The sequence below is a fragment of the Carassius gibelio genome, chromosome A8 (genome assembly GCF_023724105.1).
Source record: "Carassius gibelio isolate Cgi1373 ecotype wild population from Czech Republic chromosome A8, carGib1.2-hapl.c, whole genome shotgun sequence".
NCBI classification, from domain to species: Eukaryota; Metazoa; Chordata; class Actinopteri; order Cypriniformes; family Cyprinidae; genus Carassius; species Carassius gibelio.
Genome location: NC_068378.1, coordinates 10,579,456 through 10,606,921, shown reverse-complemented (window position 1 = coordinate 10,606,921; position 27,466 = coordinate 10,579,456). Strand labels below are relative to the sequence as shown.

The following is a 27,466-nucleotide window of genomic DNA, read 5'->3' as shown; positions in this document are numbered from 1 at the left end:
CTCTTATTACCAGGCAGCTGGTGTTTTAAGTGTCAGGTGACATTATCTTATGCCAAAGGATGGCACTGTATCAAAAGAAGGAAAAGATGTGGTGATAGATGAGCCGCTTCATGGCGTGAAATCAAACATACTCTAAAACCATTCAAAATTATTTCATTTTGGCTTGTTGTGAGATGAAGTGATGGTAACCTTGCAAACATTTTCCAAGCCAGAACCAAGGTTATAAAAAATGGACACCTGCATGGGCTTCAATATGTCCTTTAAACAAACAGAGAACTTTCTACAATCTCTTGGAAAGGTAGGCAAACACTATGACTTATTCAACATGTGGACATCTGAACCAGCAAAATCCTGTTCAAATAAATAAGACAAGAGACAGGACAAATAATAAAAAAGCCTAAAATAAATAAATGAATAAAAAATCTGGACAGAATGAAAAAGTGGACAAAACAGGAGGAAGGAGAAAAGTTTGGGGTTGTCAAAATAAGGGAAAAAGAGAATAATATAAATGCTGAATACTGAAGGTCATGTTGGACCCGAGACTTACTGGAAGAAAAGTACTAAAGATGCTGGTAAAAGCAAAAACAAAAAAAAACTTTACACATTATTTTGAAACAAAATTTATTTAATCCACTAATTTCTTCATCATATATGAGCCATGTGGTGTATGATCATATATAATAATATAATATGATGATTTTATTTGATCAAATACAGTAAAAATTATTATATTGTAAAATATTATTACAGTTTAAAGAAATAAATTAAAACTGAAAAATAGCTTCAGAATGTACTGTATTTTTGATCAAATAAATGCAGCATTGCTAATTTGTGATGTCTATCATGAATGCAGATGAATTGTAAATCTTCATGTCCTCACCTGTAGGGGGCGATGAACGGATGAGCTGCACAAGTTACAGCAACTTTAATTACTGCAGGTGAGTAATACATGTTGGTCACGCTTTCTTTACTTTATCAAAATGTTGATTTTATTTTGACGCTTTTAATATGGACATGGTGAAATGTAGGTTGATTTTGCTGAATAGCAAGTAGCGCCTGATATCTAGCCTTGACTTCGTTCCATATTAATGCCGAGGCCTTTTAATAATATACAATGTGCGTGGGTCGATTGGCAAGTTATTTTTTTCTCTTAGTTAAAAATCTGCATAATGGATAACGACGCTGTAAAGGAGATCCTACCCTTGAGCTGTTCTCGTTTTGTCCGTCAAAGAAACAGACAGCTTGTGTAAGCAACGTGCTCTGAATGATTTTCTAACAAACTTACGTTGAGCTCGCGAGTGCTGCGGGTTTGGGGAGTCGCGCCTCTTGCGTTTCAAAATATAAAACCGCGGGATATTATTGTCGTCATGCAGTACATTTTAATCTCTGTGAATACATTTATTAAGGTGAAAATCATATTACAGTCCACCACTTTCCATCCTGCTGTCTTTTGTATCCGTTTAACTGCTTCATTTCTAGTCATGACAGTCACCCAGAGCCATCAGTGCTGTCCTTTACTGAGACTCATGTCATTCTGTCATCACTCACACTCAGGTTTTTAAAACCTTTATGAATTTCTTTTGTGAGACTTCTTCTCAGTCACAAGTCATGTTCATGTTTTGGGGAGAAAGTGAATAGTAACTGTGAGAGTGTCTTATTTTATGTTCCATGGGATAAAGTCAAATGAATTTGGAATATGAATAAATTAACATAGCACAACTAAAGTATTAGTGCAAAACTATACAATAATGAAGTCTCAGCAGTTATGTGCAGTGTTTTAACTTAAAACTTTTCTGTCCTGGTAAATAAAAAAAAATAAAAAAATCTACAGTTTGCATGCCCATAGAAATCATTCCTTTAAATCCAACACAGTTGTTTGGTTGATGTAGCTTTAATATTAAGAGTCTGGAGGTTCACGTGCGATATTCATTCTTGTCTGTAACATTACTAGTGTTCTTGTGAAATGTCATAAGTTGCTGCACAGATACTGACTGTTACAAATTAAAACGTTCACGTCTTGCCAAGTTTCCCAGAATGGATTTCTCAATGGCAGTAACGGTGGAGAAGACCCACATCATTTTCTAAATGCTTGACTGATGCAGATCAGTCATTTATTAAATGTCAGGCCCAGCAGCAGATTTCACACGAATTCATTCCTGGCTCTGATGTTTCTGTAATGGTAAACATGAGATGTTATTTTTTGTTAGTCTTTGGGCTCATAAATTGTTATTTGTTCCCAAGCAAATGTTTTTGGATGAGGGCAAATTTAAGTCTTTGTCACATTGACTTTAAAGGGTCAGTTCACCCAAAAAATGACATTTTCCCCCAAAATCATCTGTCATCATTTACTCACCCTCATGCTATTCCAGAAGATATTTGGAAAAATGTTGGGAACCAAACCATTTTGGTGACCAGTGTCTTCCATTGTTTGGAAACATTTCTCAAAGTATCTTCTTTTTTGTTCCACAGAAAAACAGTCATACAGGTCAAACTGGGAAACATACAGTACCGGTCGTAAAGACAGTGTATGTTAATGGCTGTTATAGTGCCCATTATATTGAGTGCTGAAGTGTTTTCTGACACATTTCATAGTGTAACAATGCACCAAATTAAACATGAATGCATTTATTTCAGTATTCCAGAGGTGGATGTGGAGAAAAGGAGTGAGAAATGAAAACAGGACTAACAAGAGATACGGAGATCATCGGACATGAAATAATTGTAGATGAACAGTGAGAGGGCCAGAATATTCTGCCTGGACACACTCCGCTTTAGAGAGAGATCAGGATAATGAGGTTTTTGAGGGTGCTAAAGAAGAGATTTTAGGCCTGGTGTTGGTTATGCTTGTACTGATATTATTAGAGAGAGGAAGCTTAGTGGATATCAGTATTAATGCACAAGCAGTGAAAGACTCTTTTATACAGCTTGAAAACTTCCAATATGTGTTCCCTCAGTTTTCTGGAAGGGTTCACTGTCATGAAAGAAATGCTGCTGCGTGAATAAAAATGAACTTGCTCTCCCCATAAATTCAGAGTTAATGTTTCTGCTGTGTTTTATGTTTGGTCATCAATACTATATAACAGCATAACTGATGCTAAACTTTCATCTTTGTCAGATCAGTTAATATTTATTCACCCTCATCAATACAAACCAATATGCTGTAACTTTGTTTTCCGAGGAAGACAAAATCAGACATTTCATGAAGCTCCTACTGTGACCAGCTGTGAATCAGCTTCCTGAATAAATATATATATATAAAAAGCTAGAATGTGGGCTATTTGCATAGTTAATTTCTCATATAAAATGCATTGTCTCTTGTTGCTTTATGTTTATCTTGTTATTGTTTCACTTGACATGCTAGAGCTTCTGAAACACACCTCCTGATAAACGGTATGCAATTTTTATAATCTATCGTGTTTATTTCTTCAGGATTACTTCTGATGGTAGAGCAGAAATTCACAAGAATCATGGACGCAGTCAGTGAAAATCCTTCCAGTTTCCAGCCCAAACGCCCTGCGGTAAGACATTTTACATGACACATCTAGCTGTTATATATTGGGTAAGAACAGAATATGTTAAAGAGATTGCTTAAAATTCAAGCCTGAGTTACTTTTAAATTATATTCAGCGAAAATCTTTGTGTACTTCATCTATCTGGAAGTAGATATATATATTTTTTTCTTTAGGCCATGCCAGTAATGTTTGTAATGTAGTGTCAACACTAAGGAATATATACACACACACACACACACACACACACACACACTTTATTAGGTACACCTTGCTATTACCAGGTTGGACCCCCTTTCTTCAAAGATTTTGGTCCATATTGACATGATAGCTTTACGCAGTTGCTGCAGATTTGTCAGCTGCACATCGTTTCACCACATCCCAAAGCTGCTCTATTGGATTGAGATCTGGTGACTTTGGAGGTCATTTGAGTAAAGAAACCAGTCTGAGATGATTTGAGCTTTGTGACATGGTGCATTATCCCACTGGAAGTGGCCATCAGAAGATGGGTACACTGTATTCATAAAGAGATGGATATGTCAGCAACAATACTCAGGTAGGCTGTGGAGTTTAAATGATGCTTAATTGGTACTAAGGGGCCCAAAGTGTGCCAAGAAAAAATCCCCCACACCATTACACCACCAGCAGCCTGAACCTTTGAGACAAGGCAGGATGGATCCATGCTTTCATGTTCTATATGCCAAATTCTGTACCTACCATCTGAATGTCGCAACAGAAATTGAGACTCATCAGACCAAGCAAAATTTTTCCAATCTTCTATTGTCCAATTTTGGTGTGAATTGTAGCCTCCGTTTCCTGTTCTTAGCTGACAGGAGCAGCACCTGGTGTGGTCTTCTGCTGCTGTAGCTCATCTGCTTCAGGGTTCGACGTGTTGTGCATTCAGAGATGTTTTCTGCATATCCTGATTGTACCGACCATTCCATGTTCAAAGTCACTTAAATCCCCTTTCTTCCCAATTCTGATGCTTGGTTTGAACTTCAAGTCGTCTTCACCACATCTGCTTTCTGCCATGTGATTGGCTGATTAGCAATTTGCGTTACCAAGCAATTGAACAGGTGCACCTAATAAAGTGTCCGGTAAGTGTGTGTGTGTGTGTGTGTGTGTATATATATATATATATATATATATATATATATATATATATATATATATATATATTATTCCTGTGATAGTACATTTTCAGAATTTTCATCATCATTACTTCAGTATTTAGTGTCATGTGATCCCTCAGAAATAATTATAACATGCTGATTTGGTGCTCAAGAAACATTTCTCATTCATATCAATTTTGAAAACAGTTGCTGCTTAAAGGTTAAGTTCGCCCAAAAAAGAAAATTACCCCATGATTTACTCACCCTCAAGCCATCATATTTGTATATGACTTTCTTCTTTCAGACGAATACAATCAGAGTTATATTAAAAAATATCCATGCTCTTCCAAGCTTTATAATGGCAATGAATGGTGGTTGAGATTTTGAAGCCCAAAAATAGGCATCCATCCATCATAAAAAGTGCTCCACACAGCTCTGGGTGGTAATAGAAACCTTTAGTGTGAACTAGGCATTATTGGACTTCTCTTGGAGGTATAACCACCCATTGACTGCCATTATAAAGCCTTGAAGAGCCAGGACAGGTTTTTTTTGTTTGTTTTTGTTTTGTTTTTAAATAACTCTGATTGTATTCGTCTGAAAGAAGAAAGTCATATACACCTAGTATGACTTGAGGGTGAGTAAATCATGGGGTAGTTTAACTGTCCCTTTAATGTTTTTATTTACAGTTTCTGTTACTTTTTTTTCAAGAAGGGCAGTATTATTAGAAATTTCTGACACTTTTGATCAATTTTGATCAATGTATCCTTGCTACATAAAAGCATTAATTTCTTCCAAAATGAAAATCATACTGACCTGGATTTGAGCTGTCAGTACTGTCCAATCGTTATACAGTATATGCTATATAGACGCCATAAAAACTGTCAACAGTACATACATCTAAGGCTCAAGGACCTCTCTCGCTGTCATATTTTGACTCATCCCATCTCTCTCCAAATCCTCCTACTTTCTAGTACATAATTGAATTCATAACTCAGACCAGCTGCTGACGATTAGTCTAAACGACATGCCATCTTCCCCCAGCTGTTGTCAACCGTGTTGGTTTACCCCCTAAGAGCTGCTGACTTTCGGTTCACCTGAACAGTACTCATGTGTAGATTATCTCAGTCAGTCCACTGGAGGGTTCTCGATTAGTTCTTTGATCTTCTAGTAGTCCCATTTTTCTAGAGCAGGTTGGATGCATAACAAAAATAATGAGCTCCTGTGCAATAGAGTGGAAAACATTTGCTGATTCTCATTTCCTTATGAGAAAGGAGCATAGAAGAAGACCAAGCTTTGCTCAGGTAGGCGGAAAAACCTCTAATTTCTGTATCCAACTCAAATCTTATTAATAGTTTATGTGGTCAGCAATAAATGGCCTCGAAGTGCGCCTAAAAATATAAAATATATCATATGATTACTATGGCAACTGCTGTAGATGTTGATGTCACTGGCAGAACGTAATGATCAGATTTCATCACTTGCAAATTGTTTGAAAAACAAGCTGAAATTGGATGCAGTGTGATAAATTCCCACAGAAGCTGCGTCCCATCAAACGCTGATGAAAATGACCTCAAATATATTCTATTTTTGATTGGTTCATTAGCGCTTCTGTATCAGATTGAAAAATGTTATCTGTGTTTGTAATGATGGTGATTATCATAATCAGATTCAAAGCACAGCACCAGGTAAGCACAAGGTAACTCTGGCTTCTGTTAATGAATGCACACACACGGCCAAAGCGCTTACACCCACACGCTGGCAGGAGTAAATCATGTAGAACCTTTGTGAGCTCATTATGTCATTTTTTTTAATATAATTGACGCGAGGCATAGATGTACTAACCTGGACAGGTTGAAAAATGTGTCAGATTAGATGTAGTAGTTGCTTTGTACCATGAAGTAATAACCAGATGGTGGCTTTACCCAATTATTGAATTACTTGGAAATACACATAGTTTTCTGAGAAAGGGTTCAAATGAGCCGTTTTCTTTTCTTTTTTTTCCCTCAGTTTATTAGGTTGAAGAGAGCATTTTCTGCACAGAACTGACAATTCTAGGCAATGCTGAACCATGCTGACTTTTTGTACAAAACGATTCACCAGGGCAACCAAACATGAAATATTATATAGTTCTTTTCATCATGATATAATAAAGAGGAACATTATTATATCATTCAGTTTGAATGAAACAACAGAAAAACAAAAGAAAAAAAGTATATATATAAAAAAAAGCAAGTAAAGAAATATATATATTTCTTTACTTGCTTTTTTTTATTAATCTTTTTTTTTTCAGTGAGACCTTAAAAGTCATAATGAAAAGTAATTTATATTTTCTCAGAAAACTTATGACAATGTGAAAGTTAATAATGACAACATGTTCATTTTGGGGTGGAGTATCCCTTTAACTGGCACATATTATGTTGCCAAATGCATGATGCGCGGAAAGATGGAGTTAGCACCATTACCTGTGAGCACGAAACAATAAAAACATTGGATCATGAGCTGCTTGCATGCCACACAACGCTCTAAATCCTTCAGCGCATTAGACTATGTGCTTATTTAATTAAATCGCAGCCATTTGCAATTTGATAAGCACAATAAGGCACATTGCAATTTTGATTTTAGTTCGACTGAATGATGCTTTCCCAAAACAATTGCACAAAACACTAGATTAGAGAGAATAGAGATCTTTTATATTGTTATGAGAAGGGAAAATATTTTCAGTGCATTATGTCGTTATTACAGGCCTCCAGAGTCTAGGTGATTAATGGAAAATGCTGTATATGAATATATACATTTCCTACATCACCAGACAGAAAGTAGTTTGACATTTTTCATAAAAAAAAAAAAAAAAAAATGCTTCACCTTTAGCAAGGGCTATGGCAAAAGTTTCCCTTACAACATGGTTAAGTACTCTCTGTGGTGCCTGTTTAGAACTCCATGTCTAGGCCTTGTTCAGGTCACACAAGTTTTTACAACCACATTCACATGGTTTAAAATCTAAATGAAATTAAATATTTAATGCATCTTAGTCTGAATGAACCTTGCAAGTTTGCAGTACAAACAGAACCTTTTTATTTTAAAATATAAAGTGAGCTGCTTTGAATGGTTTTATGCATAATTTGTGTTTTTATTATTAAAGAAATATATATATATATTTCTCTTTTACCCCTAAAACCAGAGAATTCGATTCTCATCTGGTCTGAAATATGAGCTGTAGTGAATTTTAATAAAAACATTACAGCCTAATGCAGCTCCTCTGGACGTCACACTATATTTTCTCATGCTTTTATTACTCCTTAGACAGACACAGGGAGTCTGGGAGCCTGAGCTAATGAAACATTACCAGAAGAAATCATTTTCCGATGAAAAGGAGATTAAAATAATTAACCTGGGTGCTGGAGCCCCCCTATCCATTATGCAGTCTTATTTAATAATTGATTGCTGTAAGTGATATTTCCCACACAGATGATGATTAGAGACTTTGTAATAGCGTCCGTTGTTGAGATGGATTTGAATGATGAGAAATCAGCCCTACTGTCTCCATCCATGTCTCTTATCTGTCTGTTCTGAAATGTTATGATTAGTTTCAGTCTAAATTGATGTCATCTTCAGTAGAATTCTTTCAGGGGATGCCATTCTGTCACAAAGGCTCAAATTGATTGCGATTCAATTTGACCATCCATTGCGACACTGTTGTAGTAACCACTCATGAATTGACTTCATATTCTTCCCCTCCCTGTGCAGTTTGCATTCAAACATTGATCCATCCTACTTGGATGTTGGAAAATGTGAAACAAATGGAGCGATAAAATTGGAACATGTCACATCCCGGCGCTGAGAACAAGACCTGTGTTATTGGCTGGAGCATTGTTTCTTATCTCAGCTTGAATTATTTGGAAAAAGTGCTGACGCTTTGAATCCTTGGTTTATTCTTTTCTTTTTGTCTCAGCAAACCCCTTTTATATGTTTATCTCTGTGTGTGTGTGTGTTTCTCTTTTGGTAGCTGTCGTGGGGTGTGAAAATCAAGAGGAAGTTGAAAAGCGCGGCTCCTTTCCTGGGCAGGTTCAGGCCGCTGGTCGGACAGTGCTGTCACCAGTGCACCCCGGAGAGTCTGGTGAGAAAACGAGAGGGATGAAAGGATTATTTCAAGATATTAAAAGGACAAAAAGCCAGAGGCAGACAGGGAAGTACACAGATTTAGGCTCACCTGAAAACCTCAGACACTGCTCTCACAAACCCATATCATGAGGGACGATCAAAGGGATTTCTGAGCGCCAGCGAACATGGTACTTATGGTAGGAATAGCATGAAAAAATGGATTAGGAGTGGAGAGAAAAATAATGAACACTCAAGAGCATAGTTCCCTCCGTGCTTATGAAGAGCTGTTTAGAAAACTGCAGATGACTAAGCTTGTTTCCAGCAGCACTGGTCCCAGTGGACACATCGTGCTGAGAGCTGGGAGAGCTGGGCTAATGGAGCAGTAATCAGAGGGTTATTGGATCGAACCCCTTCTGAACGAATCTATTAATCTCAGCCATCTCAGACCAGCATGCCAGCCAGATAAATCATATTTGAGCCATTTGGTGTTTGTATTAAAAGTCATTTAAAATGCATGCATGGATTTTATTTAACAGCTATGTCAAATAAAAGGATCAGTACCAGGGGCGTAGCAGCCACTCTTTGAGATGTCTGCATTTGCCCATCTAGTTTTACGCAGATTATTATTAAATCAGTGCCTTAAAGGAATAGTTATGTACTCACAATCATGTCGTTCGCTGGAGCTCTAAAGGAGATGATTAGGAGGATATATTCATTTTCATCTCTTTTCTTCTGCCTGGAAGTAAAAAAAAAAAAAGTGAGAAATTTAAAATAAGAGATTAAGTCACAATTAAGATACATTGTAATTGTGAGATCTACAGTTGCAAAATTAAAGGTTTGTGGTCAGTAAGTGTTTTGACCCCCACACCCTCATTTCTTGTTCATCCAAGCTGTATTTATTTGATCTAAAATGCAGTAAAACAAAGAAATATTATAATTTAAAATAACTGTTTAATGGTTTAATACATTTTAAAGTATAAATTATTGTTGTGATGCACAACTGAATTTTCAGCATCATTACTCCAGTCTTCATTGTCACATGATCCTTCAGAAATCATTCTAATGTGGTGCTTTGTTGCTCAAGAATTTTTTTTTATTACCAATGTTGAAAACAGTTATGCTTTTGTGATTTTAGAATTCTTTGATGAATAGAACGAGTAGCATTTATTTGAAATATTAATCGTTTTCATAAAAATGTAATTTTTTTCTGACCTCAAACGTTTGAACAGTAGTGCAACCATTAGTTTAGTTTTTTTTCCAAAAGAAGGAAAACAAAAAGAAAGGAAAAAGAAAACAATTTGCAGCAAATGGGGACATAAATTTTATTCTGGAAAAAAAATATGATATTTTCAGGAACTAACTCTTTAATTTCAAGTACGGTAGTTTCTATACTGCTGCACAGAAAGAAAATAGTTTATTTAAAAATGAGTCTTAATTGCTGAAGTAATTCGTTTGTTTGAGAGCTTTGAAGAGGCTGATGCTGCGAGGGCTGTGATCATGTTAGTAATGGTTGACCTAAATGGCAGAACACATATGAAAAAATGCATATTATTACTCAACTCCCAAATCTTATGTTCCCAGCCCTTTCAAAAACATCTGTTCCAGACACTTTTTGGCGATTAATTGACGGAGCTGATACAGACGTTTGAAAATACCTCACGCTAACCCATATCTTGAGTGAATTTGTCACTTTCTCAATCTTGGTCAAATGCTTGCATTTTAAAATGTCTTATTTGATCACTTTGCAGCTGCATTGCATGTGAACATATTTTGAGAAGCATTTTATTTTAGAAGTATTTTGTTTAGGGACAATTTTTGTTACTTTCAGGCTGTGATTTATAGTGGAACTAATAGGGTGCTATTTTTAACAGGCAAAGGCTTCCCTAAAGTGTGTCATTATCTCAGTCTATATAGGACAGCAGAACAGACTCTCTGAACTGTGATGGAGGCTGGTTAGCACACTCTCCATCAAGTTTGATCAAATATCCCTTTGCTACTCTCAGGGTCTGAAGTTGCTGTGTAACACTCCTCCTCTGGGCTTTCAGAACCTGACGTGTGTGAATGAGACACACACCGGGTAAGTGCACATCTTTCACTTGACTATCCCTCCCCATCCGGCCCATTAAAATAACAATGCATCTCTCAACTGCTCGAGTGTAATTACTGGTTGTGTTTCTGACTCACAAGCCTGACACATGTACTTCAGTCGGAAGTTAAAGAGCCCTAGAATAACTTTCTCTTCATGTTTTACATTGCAGACCCACAATCGAGTGTGGTTAACACAACCCGCTATCTTTTTATGAAAGGGTACCCTTTTTGTACACTTTTGAGTTCTATCGGCCACACACATACACACACCAGTGCTGGGAAGATACTTTGAAACTGCAGCTTTCCAAGCACAAGATAGTCATTTAAAGTAGTTCAGCTACAGGCAAACTACTGTTTTGAAAAAGTGTGGCTTCACTACAAGCTACTAACAAAAACTTAGCAACTGGTATGAAAGGCTTGAGTGCTTTTTATCACTTTATTCATACACTGCTGTTCAAAAGTTTGAGATTAGTGAGATATATAACAGCCTAAGATATTTAACAAACACATGCTATTCTACAGATAATGCTATTTCTATTCATTAAATAATTCAGTAGATAATCTTTTCCCCAAAAAATATTAAGTTATTCTGATATCAGTAATCACTGTTTTCTGTAAATTGCAGCATAATGAAACTGACCCAATTCATCCATGTTTCAATGCAAAATGTTTCTGTAAATGTTAGTATGTCATTCGTATTTAGATCTGGACTGACTTCTGTAGTCTGTACACATGAACAGAATGATAATTTAGGGGATTCACCCCACGTTTAAAAGCATTTGACTCTCTTGTGGTCATTGCTGATAGATCGAGACGTGAGGTAATGTGGTCACTGTTTCCTTGAAAAGACAGAAGACTGTTTCTAACTTCCTAGAAAACAGTTTATTAAAGCAAATAAATGGGATTTGTCTCTCCTGCATCACAACACACACAGAGGCAGACTCTGTGAGCACCCAGTTTATCTTCTCAATCACCTCCCACTTTAGAAAGTGTCAGAAGCCAAGCGCTGCAGATCCTGCTGAAGCGTTTAATTCGGCTTGAATTAATAGTCCCGAACCAGGGCTGAGCTAATTAACATATTGGAGCCTGATTATGCTAAGAATATGATGTATTCATTCACCTATTGCTTTCATTGTCCCGAGGTGAGTGATACAATATCTCTTTACATAAGGGCTCCTTTTCAATTTGCTAATTGGGTAAACAAGAGTGGATGTACATGAGTGTATTGTGTGTGTGTGTGTTTTCAGGTACCGTGGCTGGTTAGTAAGGAGGGTGTGCTGTTTGCTGTTTGTATGGGGTTGTGAAGTTCACCCCAGCCCTGCTGGAGACAGACGGCACAGAGTCCACGGCAGTGAGAGGTGCGGTGTGCTTGAGCACTCTTCACTGATTAGATGACATGCCACGTGTAGAGAGAGAGATGCATTTGAGGATTGAGAGGCACTCCTGTGAGGCTCCCATTGAGATTAAATTCAAATTTCTCTCTCCTCTGTTAATATAGAAGATTGGTAGCCACTTGATCTGACATTTCATTATATTGCATGCAGAGATGTGCAAACCTACATATGTCAATGGTGACCAGTAGAGGGGTTTTCAAACGTTTGACAAATTAGATGACCATTTCAAAACAAACTAATAAACTATTTTATTTTATTTTATTTATGACTTATAGATTTGCATCACAAGCAAGAATAAATAATGCTTTCATACCCCTTGACTAATTAAATCAAATGTTCACACTTGACAGATGCTGAGAGTTTGAAATAATGCATAAAAAAGATTATTTAAATAAAATCAAATAGAAACAGAAATAAATGTATGATTCATTTTTTGAGTGTAAAATATAAATGTAGAATAAAGACCAGCTTATACTTTTAGCTAAATAACAAATATGTTATAAATACAAATTATTTTCTCATTGCAATAAAATGAAAGCAAAGTATTATAATTATTTGTAAATATTTAATATGCAATTATAGTTAAGTAACTAAAAAGATAATTTTGTCTTTTTTCTATTCATTATTTAAAATGAATAGAATAAACAATTGTCAGTAGAATAAAATAAAATAATCTCAGAATGACTGACCTGAAGCCCTGTGTAATTCACTAGAGTGGAACTGGATTCACCTGACCTTGAATGAGTGTGTTTCTGAGGACAGTAATTACATAAGATGCATTCTTGTGTTCAAAAACAGTTCAGCAGAGCACTGTTGACCAATTGTGACCCATCACTACTGAAATGGCATTTTATTTTTGCTGTCAACCATAAACCATAAGTGCCATGTTAACGGTTCTCTTCGCTTTTCACCTTGGATCAACCCAGTTAACATACCCTGTCCATTCACCTAACTCAATTTGGGCCCTAGCATTTAAATAACCTTTTATGTGCCCAAACAGCGTTGGTGTGTTTTTCACTCTGGAGGCATAAGTGGTTTTGGTGTGTTTGCGTGGTGTTTATGTGATGATCCTTCACACAATATCCTCTTTGTTTACTCTGTGGTCTGTTGTCCTGTGACTCTGTGTGTTTTCACCCAGAGTGAGGCAGGCGTTGGTGCCAGCTTGTTCTCCAGAGATGATGGAGCTGGTGATGCCTGAGGTCAGAGGTCATTTAAGCAGACTGCTAGCCCTCACACAGACCTTCATCTCCCCCTGCCTGCTCAGGTCTGAATGCAATTCTCATTCTGAAAGCAAATCCCTTGGTCATTCTTCTAAAGTTCATTCAGCCAGAGCCGCTTAATGCTTGAGGTGGATCTTTTGTTTTGTAAACTTAAATAATATGATGTTCTGCGTTCAAAGTGCAATAGAAATTTAAAATGGCCACATTGGTTTAGGATAAAAAAAAAAGACCACATTGAAAATGAGAGTTAAAATCCAATTTCAACCTGAAATTGAAGTTTTAGGATTCAAGGAGATGTCAAATGGAGAAATATTTCACCTCATGCATTGCTTGGTCACTCGTACAAATGAATTCAGATGGTCAATGTCACCAGTATTTTTCACCATTTTTATCATCTGAAGCTTTTTTGCAGTTCACTTGAATTGAACTGACTTAAAAAACAAAGCACAAATATTCCCCGAAGCCTTTCAGTTAATATGAGTTCCCAAAAGCTTTATAACTGCTTTAAATAAATACAAAGTGCTTAAAATGAAGGGCAGAATGTCAGTGCTGCTTGACGTGTCATGTCAACTGTCAATCTGCGTATAGAAATGTTATCATTTTCACCTGATTTCTCCCCAAACCCTCTTTCAGGCTGGTGAGCTGGATGCTGCTGAAGGCCTTCAGTTTAATGTTCTGCAGTGTGCAGGTCAACAGAAACCAGCTGGCAGCTTTACATCGCGCCACACAACTGGTAAGCACACATCCAGCCTTTATCCCTTCACCCCGTTCTCTCATATCCCCTGTTTTCCTCCCTGTAGGCATCCAGAGCTTCATGCATTTAATGCTTTCATTATTCTTCACCGCTTTTCTTCTTTCCCCACAGTTTTTCTTCAAGTTTATTCTTTTTTATTTATTTGTTTTTCACATTTGCAGTGTTTCTGTCCTGAACCAAACTCAGTTATTTTCTCGATTTCGCTGTAAGATATCGGGATTTAAATATATGAAGCTGAAGGCTGCTCTCTTTATCAAAATGCTCTTTTTGTGTGTGCCTCTTTCTTTCGCCTTCTCTCAACCTATTGCTCCATTTATCCTGTTTTCACATTTATTTTTATTGCAGTCAGGTTTTTCACCTCAGGCTTTTGGTCACACATAACCCTTTATATGGAAGTAAAAGCACACTTTGAAAAGCTTTTTGTACCACTGGATTGGGCAAGTGCAATATGAAACAAACATCAGAGAACCGATTAGACCTCATCTGTTGTCTGATTTTATAACCAATTAAACATCCATCCCACATCACAACCAGAACTCGTCTCTCTGGCCTCAATCCACACGCGTCGTTCCTGAAAATATTGAGCTCGCCTGCAGATCAGATACTCACCGCCCACCTGAAGAGCACAGATACATGTTTGCACAACTCGTGGAATCCACAAAAAAAACAGTTTGAAAGAATTCAGCATGTACAAGGCAAAAAACCTGTTCATTTTCATCACAGTTTCCTTGTTTTTCAGTAAAAAAATATTAAACTAGTGTTTTTTAGCTACATACATCAGAAGATATTAGCACAGTTGGTACAAACGGTCTGGAAACACAAACTCTGTGGCATTTTCTGAAGTACAGAAACCGTTCATTTATAAGTTCATTTTCGAAGGTGCACTTACCGCTGAACTCTTATTTCTAGCTGTGCTGAATTGTCCTCTCTTTTTGTCTCTGTGTGTGTGTGTGTGTTGTAGAAATCTCCACTGGTCTATGTGTGTGTTCGGCAGAGTGGCATCGATCACACTCTCATTTGTCTGACTCTTTTCTGCCACAACTTGAGGGTTCCCTACACCATTTACCCAGCCCACATCCGACAATCCTGGCTAAGGTATATACACACACACACACACACAGCGAAAACACAAAAACACTCACCCTGTAGCCCCCACAGAGTTGTAGTTTGCTTAGAAACTGTCTTAATACATTCATACACCCACAGTTCACTTTCTTTCCTCACATCACAGCTCTGTTTGCGTCCGCAGCACTGGTTTTGTTTAAAACAATGTTCTTGTTCATTAGTTTTGCACTAGTTTGGTGCAAACGCAGCAGTTTCTAAAGCGCAGTGCACTTATTCAGTCTGTTACACAACCAGTGGAAGCACCTGTACACATTTAACAGGGCATAATGGTTTGGTAAGTAATGAAGCATACAATTCTTAAAGAGTCATGGCACAAAGTGCTGGAAACAGCAGTCAACCGCAGAGAGGAATTGGTTGGGGTAAATAGTTTCCTCCTGCAGGTAACGGAAGACTTAGACTCCAGGACGCGGGAAGTTTGTGCTTTGTTTACAAGGCTACATCAATAATAACTTAATAGCTGTTTATACAGATGGCTGTGTCAGTAATTGTTAATGTATTTATGATATGCATCAAGCTTGTGGTGCAGTGCTTGATTGATTGTCACTGGATGTGGCGCACATATGAATGTTGTTTTGGTCCAAGTTTCAAATGTAGGGGTTATTTTCAATATTACAGTAGGTATTTTACTGCTGTAGTTGACAACACTGCTTGTTTTTAAACTTTTCTTATTAACAGTAAGTTGGAGTTTTGATGCATTTAATTAGTGATTCTTTTTTTGTAATTTCTCAATAAGACAAATAACAGATTATAGATTTTTCCATTTCTTTTATGCATTGAGTATTGTATTATTAATAATAATATTAATAATTGTGTGTGTGTGTGTGTGTGTATATATATATATATATATATATATATATATATATATATATATATATATATATATATATATATATATATATATATAAAATTATTATTTTTTTTATGGTTTAAATTAAATGATCGTGATTAGTGTAATAATAGTTCATTCATCCATTCTCCAAACCTCATCCTATGCAGGGCTGTGGGTTTGCTATAGTTAGATTATGTTAATATATGAATAATAACTTATTTAAAAATGTCTACATCACCCTGTGTCCCTTTTGCACCTAGTGGGTCCCGGGCCCATTACGTTTGTCAAATTAGATCACTGTTTTAGACATTGATTATGTGTCTTGATCAGCGAATCAACATATTAGAATGATATCCAAATGATCATGTGACACTGAAGACTGGAGTAATGATGCTGACATCACACATTCAGCTTGGCATCACAGGAATAAAATTACATTTTACAATATATTCACATAGAATTTCACAAGAACTGTTACATCAGATTGCATTAATATTTCACAATATTACAGTTTTCACTGCATGTTGACCCAAACATTTGAACGGTTGTGTAATTACAAATGAAAATGTAAGGCTTGGTCCTCCTGTGACTTAAAATACTTTCTGATGATAGTGAACAGTGATGATAGTAATATTGAAGTGAACATAGTCAGTAGCCATGTGGATTTTTATGGTGCATTCTGTTCATTTCTAGGCAAGAAAAAAAAAAGTTAGTTCATGAGCTATTTTGATAGTAAATTGTGCCAGAAATGGCTTAATCCCTGGGCAGTCCACTTACTACTAATATAAACCAAAGAAACAGATTGACAGACACCCTGTAAAATTCTACGCTTGTCTCTGAATAGATTAAAAAAAGTGCTGTGAAAATGCAGTATATGGGTCCTTTAAAGGGTTAGTTCACCCCAAAAAATTAAAATTGGCCCATGAATTGCTCACCCTCAAGTGATTTTAGGTGTATAGGACCTTCTTCTTTCAGACGAATCAAGTTGCAGTTGTATTAAAAAATGTAGTTTGATCTAAATCTAGTTCACCCCCAGGAGCTGTGTAAGGCACTTTTTTTATTATGGATCGTGGCACTTTATTTCACTTCTCTTGGACTGATGCACAGCAAAACCTGTTGACCCCCATTAAACAGCTTGGAAGATCAAAGTACATTTTTAATATACTGTAACTCCGATTGGATTCGGCTGAAAGAAGGAAATCATATATGCCTAGGATGGCTTGAGGGGGAATAAATAATGGGCTGACTTTATCCCTTTAAGTCTCATCTATATAGTTATTTGTTGGATTTATAACCTAAAGGAATGTCCCAGTAGTCACTGTTAATTGAGGCCTTTTTTTTTCTTCTCAGGTCCATCCTTCAGAGGCTAGGTGTCATCTTGCTCCCAGAAGGCATAGAGTCAGAGCGAGACGCTGAGATGGACAGCCTCTATTCTCCAGTCATGACCTCCGTAAGCCCCCAAAAAAGTCTGAGTGTGCTGTCCTGCTTGAAATGCCAAGATTCAGCACACAATAAGACAAGTGAAACAAAATCGCTTCAAGCTCTGAGCTGCTGGACTGTACTTAAGATGTTTGCACAGACACACTGCTTTTGAATCCCATCGATACGTTTTAGTCTCAAGATGGACAGTCACCTGGATTTTCAGGGCAGGTGAGGTTTCATTAGTAACCTGCCCTTGATGTGGTTCACATGATGATGGGGCACCTGCGGACTGCAGATGTTGGGAGGTTGCATGAGTCGCTGAACCATTACTCTGCCTCACAGATGCCTGGAGGTGGATAATAAATCAAGCCGTTTATAAGAAATATTACAAGAATTTGGACGTCGTTATTGTGAGAGAGGTTTTAAAGAGGATTTGGCATAATCTGCATTAGGATCTTGAATGCAAGAAGAGCTGATATTAGTATTAATATGAAAGGCTTTGATTAGATATGTGCATATGTACGACTTCTGACTGGCGTAAATGAACAGAGGAAATAATCTGTCATGCCTGGAATAGTATATGAGCTTTATCAGGCTTCTCAAGATGGATTTGGGAGTGATCTGACTCAGTGTGTGTGTGTGTGAGAGAGAGAGAGAGAGGGAGAAAGAGAGAGAATATCAAAGAGTTTACAATATTGTCATTTACTCACCCTTATATAACTTAAAACTCATATGACATGTTTTCTTGCATTTTATATGATGAGCAGATTTTACGTTTATTCACATATAAAAATTGATCAATACACATGCATAACACATCAAATATCGAAAACAGAAGCTCAGCTGTACTTCCAGTCTCATTGGTTCTTTTGTTTTAAGCACATTTAGACATCATATTTTGGTGAAATGGGTAGAAATCTCTCAGGTTTCATAAAAAATATTTTAATTTGTGTTTCAAGGATGAACTCTTAAGGAGTTGGAACGCCATGAGAATGACTAAATGATGATTTATATATTATTACAGCCAGGTGAACATGAGTGTGACCAATGACTGACTGTGGAGTCTTACAATAGCTTTTAAATAATAACACTGGTTTAAATAAGTGCAAGCGTTGTTCATCCTGTTCCTTACATAACACTAGGAATATAGCCCATGAGTCACATGAACCGTTTCTGAGGTGCTTTCTTGTCCTTTTTGGACAAACTTGACAGCCCGGGTCACTGCATGTAATGCTGACGAAATATTCTCCTGAATGTTTCCCTGTGCTTCAATGAAGAAAATTAGTGAGCCGTATGGGTTTAGAACGATGCAAGCGTGAGTAAATGAAGAAAGAAACATAATGATTTGTCCAAGCGTGAGAAAAAGTGCCATTTTATTCTATAGAGATATCAGCTTGCCGCTTCCTCTCTTGCTATAGCACATTTTATCTGTCCCTCTTGACACACACAAATGCTTGTCTCAAACATACAGGCTTTCAATTAGATTTTTATTGGACTGATTTTACAGATATTGCTATTCATTTTTTTTCCTGCTTCATATCGCTTCCTCATCATAAAACTGTCCAGCCTCACTATTTTCCCACAAACATTTTTATCTCTCATTTCTCCTCTTTTGTTCCTCTCCACAGTTCACTGGCGAGCTGTTACGAGAGGGGGCGTCTCTCAGCGTGGGCATCTGTGCGTCCGGAGGTCAGGGCGGGCAGTGGTTGGCGCGTGTACATCAAGCCATCAGTGACGGTCTGGTGCCTGATGTTAGCATCGTGCCAGTGGGCATTTCCTACGATTGCCTCCCACGCTACTTTACACGTCCACAGGTGACGACCTCAGTATTAACCACACTCACTCCATTTCATAATGACCTCTATCAGACAATCAGGATCAGCGCACAGGGCTATTAAACAAACCAGTAAACAAATTACAAACGCGTACATTCACATTTAACTAATGCATGATAATGTGCTCCTAAGACTTTGCCTCTAACTATTAAACTTTGTCATGTAACTCTGCAGTCAGTTTTGCTACCAATATGAGTGATGCCTTAAAAGATGCAGCTTGTTTTGCAAAGGTATCAGAAAAAAGATCATTAGTAGAAAGTCATTAGTTTTAGTAAGGTCCAATTAACCACCCAGAGTACTCTAGCAACCACTCAGAACACTGTAGTGGCCACCGAGCAGCGTCCTAACAAACAACATTATGCTAGCAACTATACAAAACACCCTAGTGGCCACCCAGAACACCCTAGTGACCACCTTGCAGTGTTTTAGCAAATACCGATGCATTATCCTTGCATCATTACAGAAGGGCACTACTGAGACACAGTTGTGTAGTTTTATATTTGTAATTCCTGAGGTGAGCTGAATCATTAGATAGTAATGTGCAGCAATATTTAGATAATTATAATCAGATGGTGTGTTTTTTTTTTTTTTCATTTTGATTTAATGATTTTGAATATTCAGCTTGTGAGTTGTTTTCTAATGGTACAGACGCAGTTAGAATGTGTCAACTCACATTTGGAGAAAAGAGAGGGCTAAAGAGAAATATCCTAAATCCTGAATACACGGCAGTTATTATAGTGATTACAGCCACTAATTTCTCCTCTAATGGCTCTTCAGCATTAGAGCGCTGTGGAGATTGGAATAGTTTTCTCGAATTAGATCCAAGTCATTTCATCATACAGTGTGTGAGTGGCAGCCTTTGAGTGATTATTTTTTCGTTTGATTGTGTGGTCTCGAGGCCGGCGTGATGTCTGCTCTGCGGTTTGCTATCTCTCTGCTGAAGGGTGATCACAGAGGAAGTGTAAGGATCCATTTTGCCCAGGCTTTCTCTCTGAAGGTATGACTCACACACGAGCAATTACACACTTGAGCTCATCCATACACACTCTTGACAAATAAAAAAATAATAGTTTGATACATATGCAGAACCTTAGTGGTTTTCTGCTGGTGGGTGGCCGGACTTTTCTGATAGGGTCAGAGAAAGCAGGGGAAATAATAAATACAAATAATTAAATGCATCTAGCAATATAATTCTGCATATTAACAGCTATTAAACATAAAAAAGAGGAGAATAATTATTTAATATTCATATTCATCCAGTGATTGGTAATAAGGCTAACATTAGGGTTTTTGGCAATACCAAAATTTTAGGAGTTGATATCAATACCTAAAATGTATCTTGCTGTATACCAGAGCAAAATATTGTATAGAATAAAAAATATGCTAATAAGCTATTGAAAATTCATCTAATAAGATATTGAAAAATCAGTACCATTAATTACCAATTAAAATACTTGGACCACTGTTCAGATGTGTTTGGGGTTGGTAATTATTATTTTATTTTTTAAAGAATAAAATAAAGGCTGTTCCTTTGAACTTCGTTCATCATCAAAAAAAATGTATAAAAAAAAATCATGAAACAATGGATAACAAAACAGTTTACAAAAAAAATATGAAGATAATAATAGTAATGGATGGATGGATGCAATTTTTTGGACTTCAAAATCTCGACCACCATTCACTGCCATTATAAAGCTTGTAAGAGCCAGGGGATTTTTCAACATAACTCTGAATGTATTTGTCTGAAAGAAAGAAGTAATATACACCTTGAATGGCTTGAGGGTGAGTAAAGCATGGTGTAATTTTCATTTTGGGGTGAACTATCCATTTAATTCAACATTTCAGTTTTTGAAGTTGTATGTATGGGCACTGTGGAAAAGTTTTTACACTCTCTCTTATTCTCTCTATCTCTCTCTCTCTCTCTCTCTCTCTCTCTCTCTCTCTCTCAGGAGATGTGCGAGAGTGGTAAGTGTCGTGTGGATGGAGGGCGCCCCCTACAGGACCTGCTGTTGACCGCTATACTGCAGGACAGGTCTCTTCAATCCTCTGTTCCTAGATCCTATTTGCAGCATTCAACCCTTCATCCATCTCTTCCTATTTGCCCCCGCACCATCTGTTGGCCCATATGGTCAAAGATTAAAGAGCTCACCCCTTTCACTTCAAACCATTCATTCATCATGCTTCCTTCATTGTAGATTTTCATGTCAGTCATGATAGTCTGTGGCGTTCTGGACCTCCAGTTCAGTTGTTCTCCACCTGTGTTTATCTGACATGCACAACTGGAAAGACAGAAAAAAACAAGAAAATAAAATGAAGCATAAACAGTGACAGAGGGATGCTGGGTTGAGAATGATGGATGATATCTTTCAGTCCACTTCAGCCAGTTCAACATATTGCTTTCTTTGAGACTCCAGTATGCTGAAGTAGACCTCCAGAGCCACATGCTTAACACATTTCTGCAGTGCACTCATTTTAAGCAAATATGATTCTTAGGTGATGTCAGTTATTCCAACTCCAGCTCGTAATGAGCTGGAATATCCTGGAATATCTACAAAGAGCTTCTCATCTCTCGTTCAGGTTCTTCCGAGAGCCTCAGGGGTTGTTATATGTTTTACAGTGGCAAATCCACAGCGGGAGGCCTTATCATGAAGACTCAGCCCTGCGGGCTCGGCATTTGCATTTTGACAGCTGGTTATAATGTATTGTTGTAAGGTCTTTTGTTATACACGTTAGGGAGCGAGAACAATGAACAGCCAGGTTACACACTCTCAGCAGGTTTGTGGAGGACTGTAATGTAAATTTAATGCTGAGATCAAGGCAGTGAGGCTGTTTCAAAGAATGAAACCACTATATGTGTATATTTATATTAAATAAAGTATGTTGTAATAAAATGAAATGTGATTTATTTCATCAGGATGGACTCCATCTTCAGCCAGAAGGATGTTTCCTGGCTCCTCCCTCCTGCTGTCATGCCTGAACTGTCTCCTGCTGCTAGACAGCAGACGATCGCACTGACTCTTCATTTGATGTACTGTGAGTCTGTTCAACACACACAAGCTTTCAAAGATCAAACTCTTGCACTTTAATAATTATTACTCTGTGTTTGAGGCTAAACCCTATGTTTGTGTGTGTGTGTGTGTGTGTGTGTGTGTGTGATGTTTTTTTAAAGCTTCAACTACAACTATGGCCGTCATGTCTACCAGTCTGGTGTCCTGTTTGCTGCTCCACAAGCATCGCAAGGTTCTTTTAAAAACTCCTCTATTACTAAATATTACTTTTACTATTACATATATATATATATATATATATATATATATATATATATATATATATATATATATATATATATATATATAAGTATAATTTTGACTTTTGACATACCTAAAATATGATAAGATTGTTTATTATGCAAATTAAGTGTTATCCATGAAAACTAATATTAATAGTTGGCCTCTATTGGTGCTCTGCAGTGATATATACCTTAATAATAATAATATACACCTGATATGTTGTTCATATTTCATATGTGATATTTAGGGCTGGGCAAAAAAAAAAAAAAAACTGTTTTTCTATTAATCGTCTTTTTAAATGACTTTTTAAAAGCTTATCATGGCGGAGATACTGTTGATGAGAACCAAGAACAAAGCCATATGCGTGATTAGCAGTGCTGAGGTGAAATACTACAGGAATACTATAAATTTGCAGATGCATTTTATATCATGCATAAGGCGCCATGATATCCACATCAATCAATCAATGGCAGGGCACGCTGTTTTGTTTACTAACATACACACATACTAAAGGGCAGGCGACACACACACAATTTCGAGCTTCTGTCGTCTCACTATGATGATAAGAATACACAAATATCATCTCTAGCTGCTCTGAGAGTCACTTCATTAGCCTTTTACCAATTCATTTGAGAAAACTACTGTCATATCACATACACAGCAGCTGCAAGCTCCTCACGGCAACCCATCAAAATAAAAGTATTTAAGAAATGTCAGAATATATTACTATTTAGCAGTCTTAAGACTTAATGCTACTACTGCTGATACATATAATCACATTTGTTCCCTTTCAACTTCGAACTGCATCCTCTAGGTGCTGCTACGGGGAACACCTCATCGTGACCCGTGTCTGAAGTAGGGATGCACCGGTTTTTGCTTAAAATACGCGATTGGCAATCGGCCGTTTTTTTTTTTTTTTTTTTAGCCGATTTTTCCAGAAGTGCGTTCACGTCCACAGACTACATTGTAATCATTCGCTATGTCATTTGTGTGGAAGTATTTCAAAATCAGTGCACAGGACACGGGCAGCCATTCAGCAATGGAAGTGCAAAGCTACACATCTGAGGCACAGATAGCGAACAGCCTTGGTGTTCTGGCTTACAAAATAAGAGCCTTTACTGCTCGCACTGAAGCTGCGCAGGTACTGTACCTGTCCACGCTTGCACAGTGTAGACAGTGAAGGGATGTTTAGCTCAACTTCTCGCGTGTTGGATGAGAAACGAAACAGACTAAACTTTGACTAAACTGAAATGTTTTTTTTTTGTTGTTTTTTTTTTGTAAAGTAGAACTTGCATACACGTTTGAAAAGCCAGAAGTAAATGTCTGTTCTGTATAATATGATTATTTTTTATTTTACCTTAAAATTAAATTGACTTAATTTGATTTAAAAATCACCTGCTGTAGCACACTGAAAAAAAGTTTCATTCATCCAATTAAAAAAATTTTAGGGTAATGATTCACATCTATATTTTTTAACTTAAGACAATAGTTATTTATTTTTCATCGGCTCAAGTAAAAAAATATAGATGTGAATCATTAGCCAATTTTTTTTTTTTTTGGATGAATAAAACACTTTGCATCTTTGTTTTATTCGCACCAACATTATTTAATTTTAATATTTTGGAATAATGTATTTTATATAGCATACTTTTATTTAGTCTCACTGATAAAGACCTTTTTTTATTTAAAACCAAATTTAAAAACTAAAACAAATACTTAACGCTGATTAAGAAACCTCTTATTGAATGTGTGTTGATTGTGTTGTTTGATTGTAGAACTATGCAGTTTTTGCCTTTAATTTCACATGGTTACAGTTAATCTTTTAATTTAAGGCCATTTCTATGTAGTTTCAGCCCAATTCAAAAACAAAAGCTAAATGCTGATGTCTGTACCATCTATGTCTGTATTAAATGTAAGCTACTTACTGTGCAGATACTGCCGTTAATTTCAGATGGTTATGGTTATTATTTTCAATGGACATTTACATTTACATTTACATTTAATCATTTAGCAGACGCTTTTATCCAAAGCGACTTACAAATGAGAACAATAGAAGCAGTCAGGTCAACAAGAGAATAACAACAGTATACAAGTGCCATGACAAGTCTCAGTTAGTCTAGTATAGAACGCATAGCCAGGTATATATAATTTTTTTTTTTTTTTTTTTTTTTCAGTAAATGAAAAAGAAAAGTACTGGTGTTAGTAGGTTAAGTGCAGGCGAAAAAGATGAGTCTTTAGATGTTTCTTGAAAATGAGTAAAGACTCAGCTGTACGAATTGAGATTGGGAGGTCATTCCACCAGCTGGGCACAGTCCAGGAAAAGGTCCGTGAGAGTGATTTTGAATTTCTTTGGGATGGCACCACAAGGCGTTGTTCACTTGCAGAGCGCAAACTTCTGGAGGGCACATAGGATTTAACCAGTGAGTTTAGGTAAGTTGGTGCCGTGCCAGTGGTCGTCTTGTAGGCAAGCATCAGTATCTTGAATTTGATGCGAGCGGCTACTGGTAGCCAGCGTAACCTGATGAGGAGAGGAGTAACATGAGCTTTTTTTGGCTCATTGAAGACAAACTAAAACAAATACTGAATGCTGATTAAGAAACCTCTTATTGAATGTGTGTTGATTGTGTTGTTTGATTGTTGTTTGATTGGACAAAAGCCAGCTTGGCCTATTAAATACCAAATAAACATCTGGTTTATGAACACTTTTTTTCTTTCTTGTTTGTTGCTGAAAGAAAAAAAAAAAAAGGAAATCTGTATTGGAATCGGCCATGAAAAATCATGATCGTGCATCCCTAGTCTTAAGCATACATTGAAAAAACACCAACTTGTTGGCCGGCTACAGCCTCCGACGTCACTACCGGTGCGACTATAAACAGGCACCAGGAGAACACGACATTCTCTTCTTCGTCTTCACTGACTATTCTGTTCGAAGCGTGCATCTGAAAGAACTGGTAAGAGCGATCTTTCTCTGTATATCATGGCGACTACTAGCAAGCGTTTAGACAATGTGTGCATCGGCGTTATTTGATACCCACTGACACACGCGATCTTTGCGTAATTTGTTTGGGTGAAGAGCATGCACGCAATGTCTTTGAGGAGGCAATCGGCGTGCATTGTGAGCGTTATTTCAAGGAAAAAAAGCACAGCACTGCAGGGATTTTCATGGATGTCCGGCCAGGTCACCCTGAGGGGTCTCCTGGCCACTTAGTGGTGCTGTCACATCTAGTGGGAAGTGGAGGAGGCAGTTACAGAAGTCTTCTTGTATATGCTGCCTCAGGTGATGCTCCCCTTGCCCGAGGTTTGTAAAATTGAGCTTGCCTCTCCCGTGCGATTCAGCGCCTCTGCGATGTTAAGGAACCTGAAGGTACACATGCTAAGCTTTGTGTACTTTCTCAAAAACAAAAAACAAAACAAAAAAAAGTGTTAAGGTGTGCATGCAAGACTGCACACTTTCTGAAAGCCTTACTGTTTTTTCCCCAGAGTGCTCCAGTATTGTTTCCATAGATCGAGTTGATGACTCTCAATTCTGTTTTGAGATACACCATTTCATCTATGAGCTTCTCTATCAGAGTGCCACGAGAGTCCCTCCTTAGAACAGTATTTGAAAATCCATGCTATGGTAAGTGTGCACGTGAAGTCTTTGCACACTTTCTGAAATCCACACTGTGGTGAGTTCGCACGCTAGTATTCTGCATTCTTTCTAAAATCCTATATGGTGAGGGCTTCACACGTTTGCTTCGTGCCCTTTCTTGAGTTGGTAAAAGCACCATTCATCTTGGGTGCCACTCCTCCTATGTATCCTCGGATACCTACCTAAACAGGGTGTTGCTACTAGAGAACTGTTGAGGCAGATCTTTCAGCAAGCTTATGCGTAAGCTAGCGGTAGCGCCTGTGTGACAGGCAAGACTGGGTAGAAAATGCTAGGTTCTTAGACGTATCCCTTTAAAGGAATCTTTACTGATTCTAAGCCCTCAGCTCTACCCTGGGCCGAGGCCCTAACAATTAAGTTGGGTATGTAGCTTAGGCCTTTGGCTGTAAGGGGTACTGTCACAGACAGCTGTCTAAACATCCCAGGGGGAACTCCTGTGAAAAGGGTAGAGTTGGTACTTAGTGCTCACCATGATTCTGGCCTGCACTCCCCTCAGCATGGCGGCGTGGGTATACTGTTCCCCATAGCGGCCCCTAGAGGATGCAGTTTGAAGTTCCCTTGAAAGGGAACGTCTCAGGTTACGAATGTAACCATGGTTCCCTGAGTAGGGAACGAGACACTGCGTCCTCTAGGATGCAAGCTTCAGACGAAGAAGTGAATGACGTGTTCTCCCGGTGCCTGTTTATAGTCGCGCCAGTAGTGAGGTCAGACGCTGTAGCCGGCCAACAAGTTGGTGTTTTTTGTATGCTTCAGACACGGGTCACGATGAGGTGTTCCCCATAGCGGCCCCTAGAGGACGCAGTGTCTCATTTCTTGCTCAGGGAACAATGGTTACATTCGTAACCTGAGACGTTTTCTTTTTTAATTTCAACAGTAAACTTCTGTTGTGCAGCACTTTGTTTGCCAAAAAATGAAAGGGTTTAATTTTCATCTGATTAGGATAAATTAATGATTTATGCATCTGATTGCCAGAAAAAAAAAAGAACAACATTTTATAGGGCCCTGTTTTTGTTCAAAAAGGTACCCTATACAAAAAAAGAATAGGTTTAAAATACAGGCCTGTGGTTCTTAATTTGTTTTTTTATTAATTTACCATCTGTAAACTGATGTTTACTGCTTTTTTTTAGAAATATCAAAAGCA

General features: G+C 37.5%; 1 protein-coding gene across 3 annotated transcripts in view; it reads left to right on the top strand.

The window, feature by feature from the left end:
* Nucleotides 1-862: 862 nt before the first annotated feature.
* gpat2 (glycerol-3-phosphate acyltransferase 2, mitochondrial) overlaps nt 863-27,466 on the top strand; it is a 37,594-nt gene continuing 10,990 nt past the window's right edge. The window contains exons 1-14 of one of the 3 annotated variants that reach the window (XM_052603886.1): nt 863-938; nt 3,430-3,518; nt 8,625-8,735; nt 10,723-10,796; nt 12,055-12,165; nt 13,340-13,465; nt 14,055-14,154; nt 15,137-15,270; nt 17,480-17,579; nt 19,180-19,365; nt 20,285-20,383; nt 21,336-21,418; nt 22,301-22,419; nt 22,556-22,626. In XM_052603886.1, the coding sequence (XP_052459846.1) occupies nt 3,441-3,518; nt 8,625-8,735; nt 10,723-10,796; nt 12,055-12,165; nt 13,340-13,465; nt 14,055-14,154; nt 15,137-15,270; nt 17,480-17,579; nt 19,180-19,365; nt 20,285-20,383; nt 21,336-21,418; nt 22,301-22,419; nt 22,556-22,626 (1,392 nt within the window). In that variant the 5' untranslated portion in view covers nt 863-938; nt 3,430-3,440. Of the gene's footprint in view, nt 939-999; nt 1,247-3,429; nt 3,519-8,624; nt 8,736-10,722; nt 10,797-12,054; nt 12,166-13,339; nt 13,466-14,054; nt 14,155-15,136; nt 15,271-17,479; nt 17,580-19,179; nt 19,366-20,284; nt 20,384-21,335; nt 21,419-22,300; nt 22,420-22,555; nt 22,627-27,466 lie in introns of those variants that run through there. The other 2 variants (XM_052603887.1, XM_052603888.1) reach the window with 2 other exon arrangements.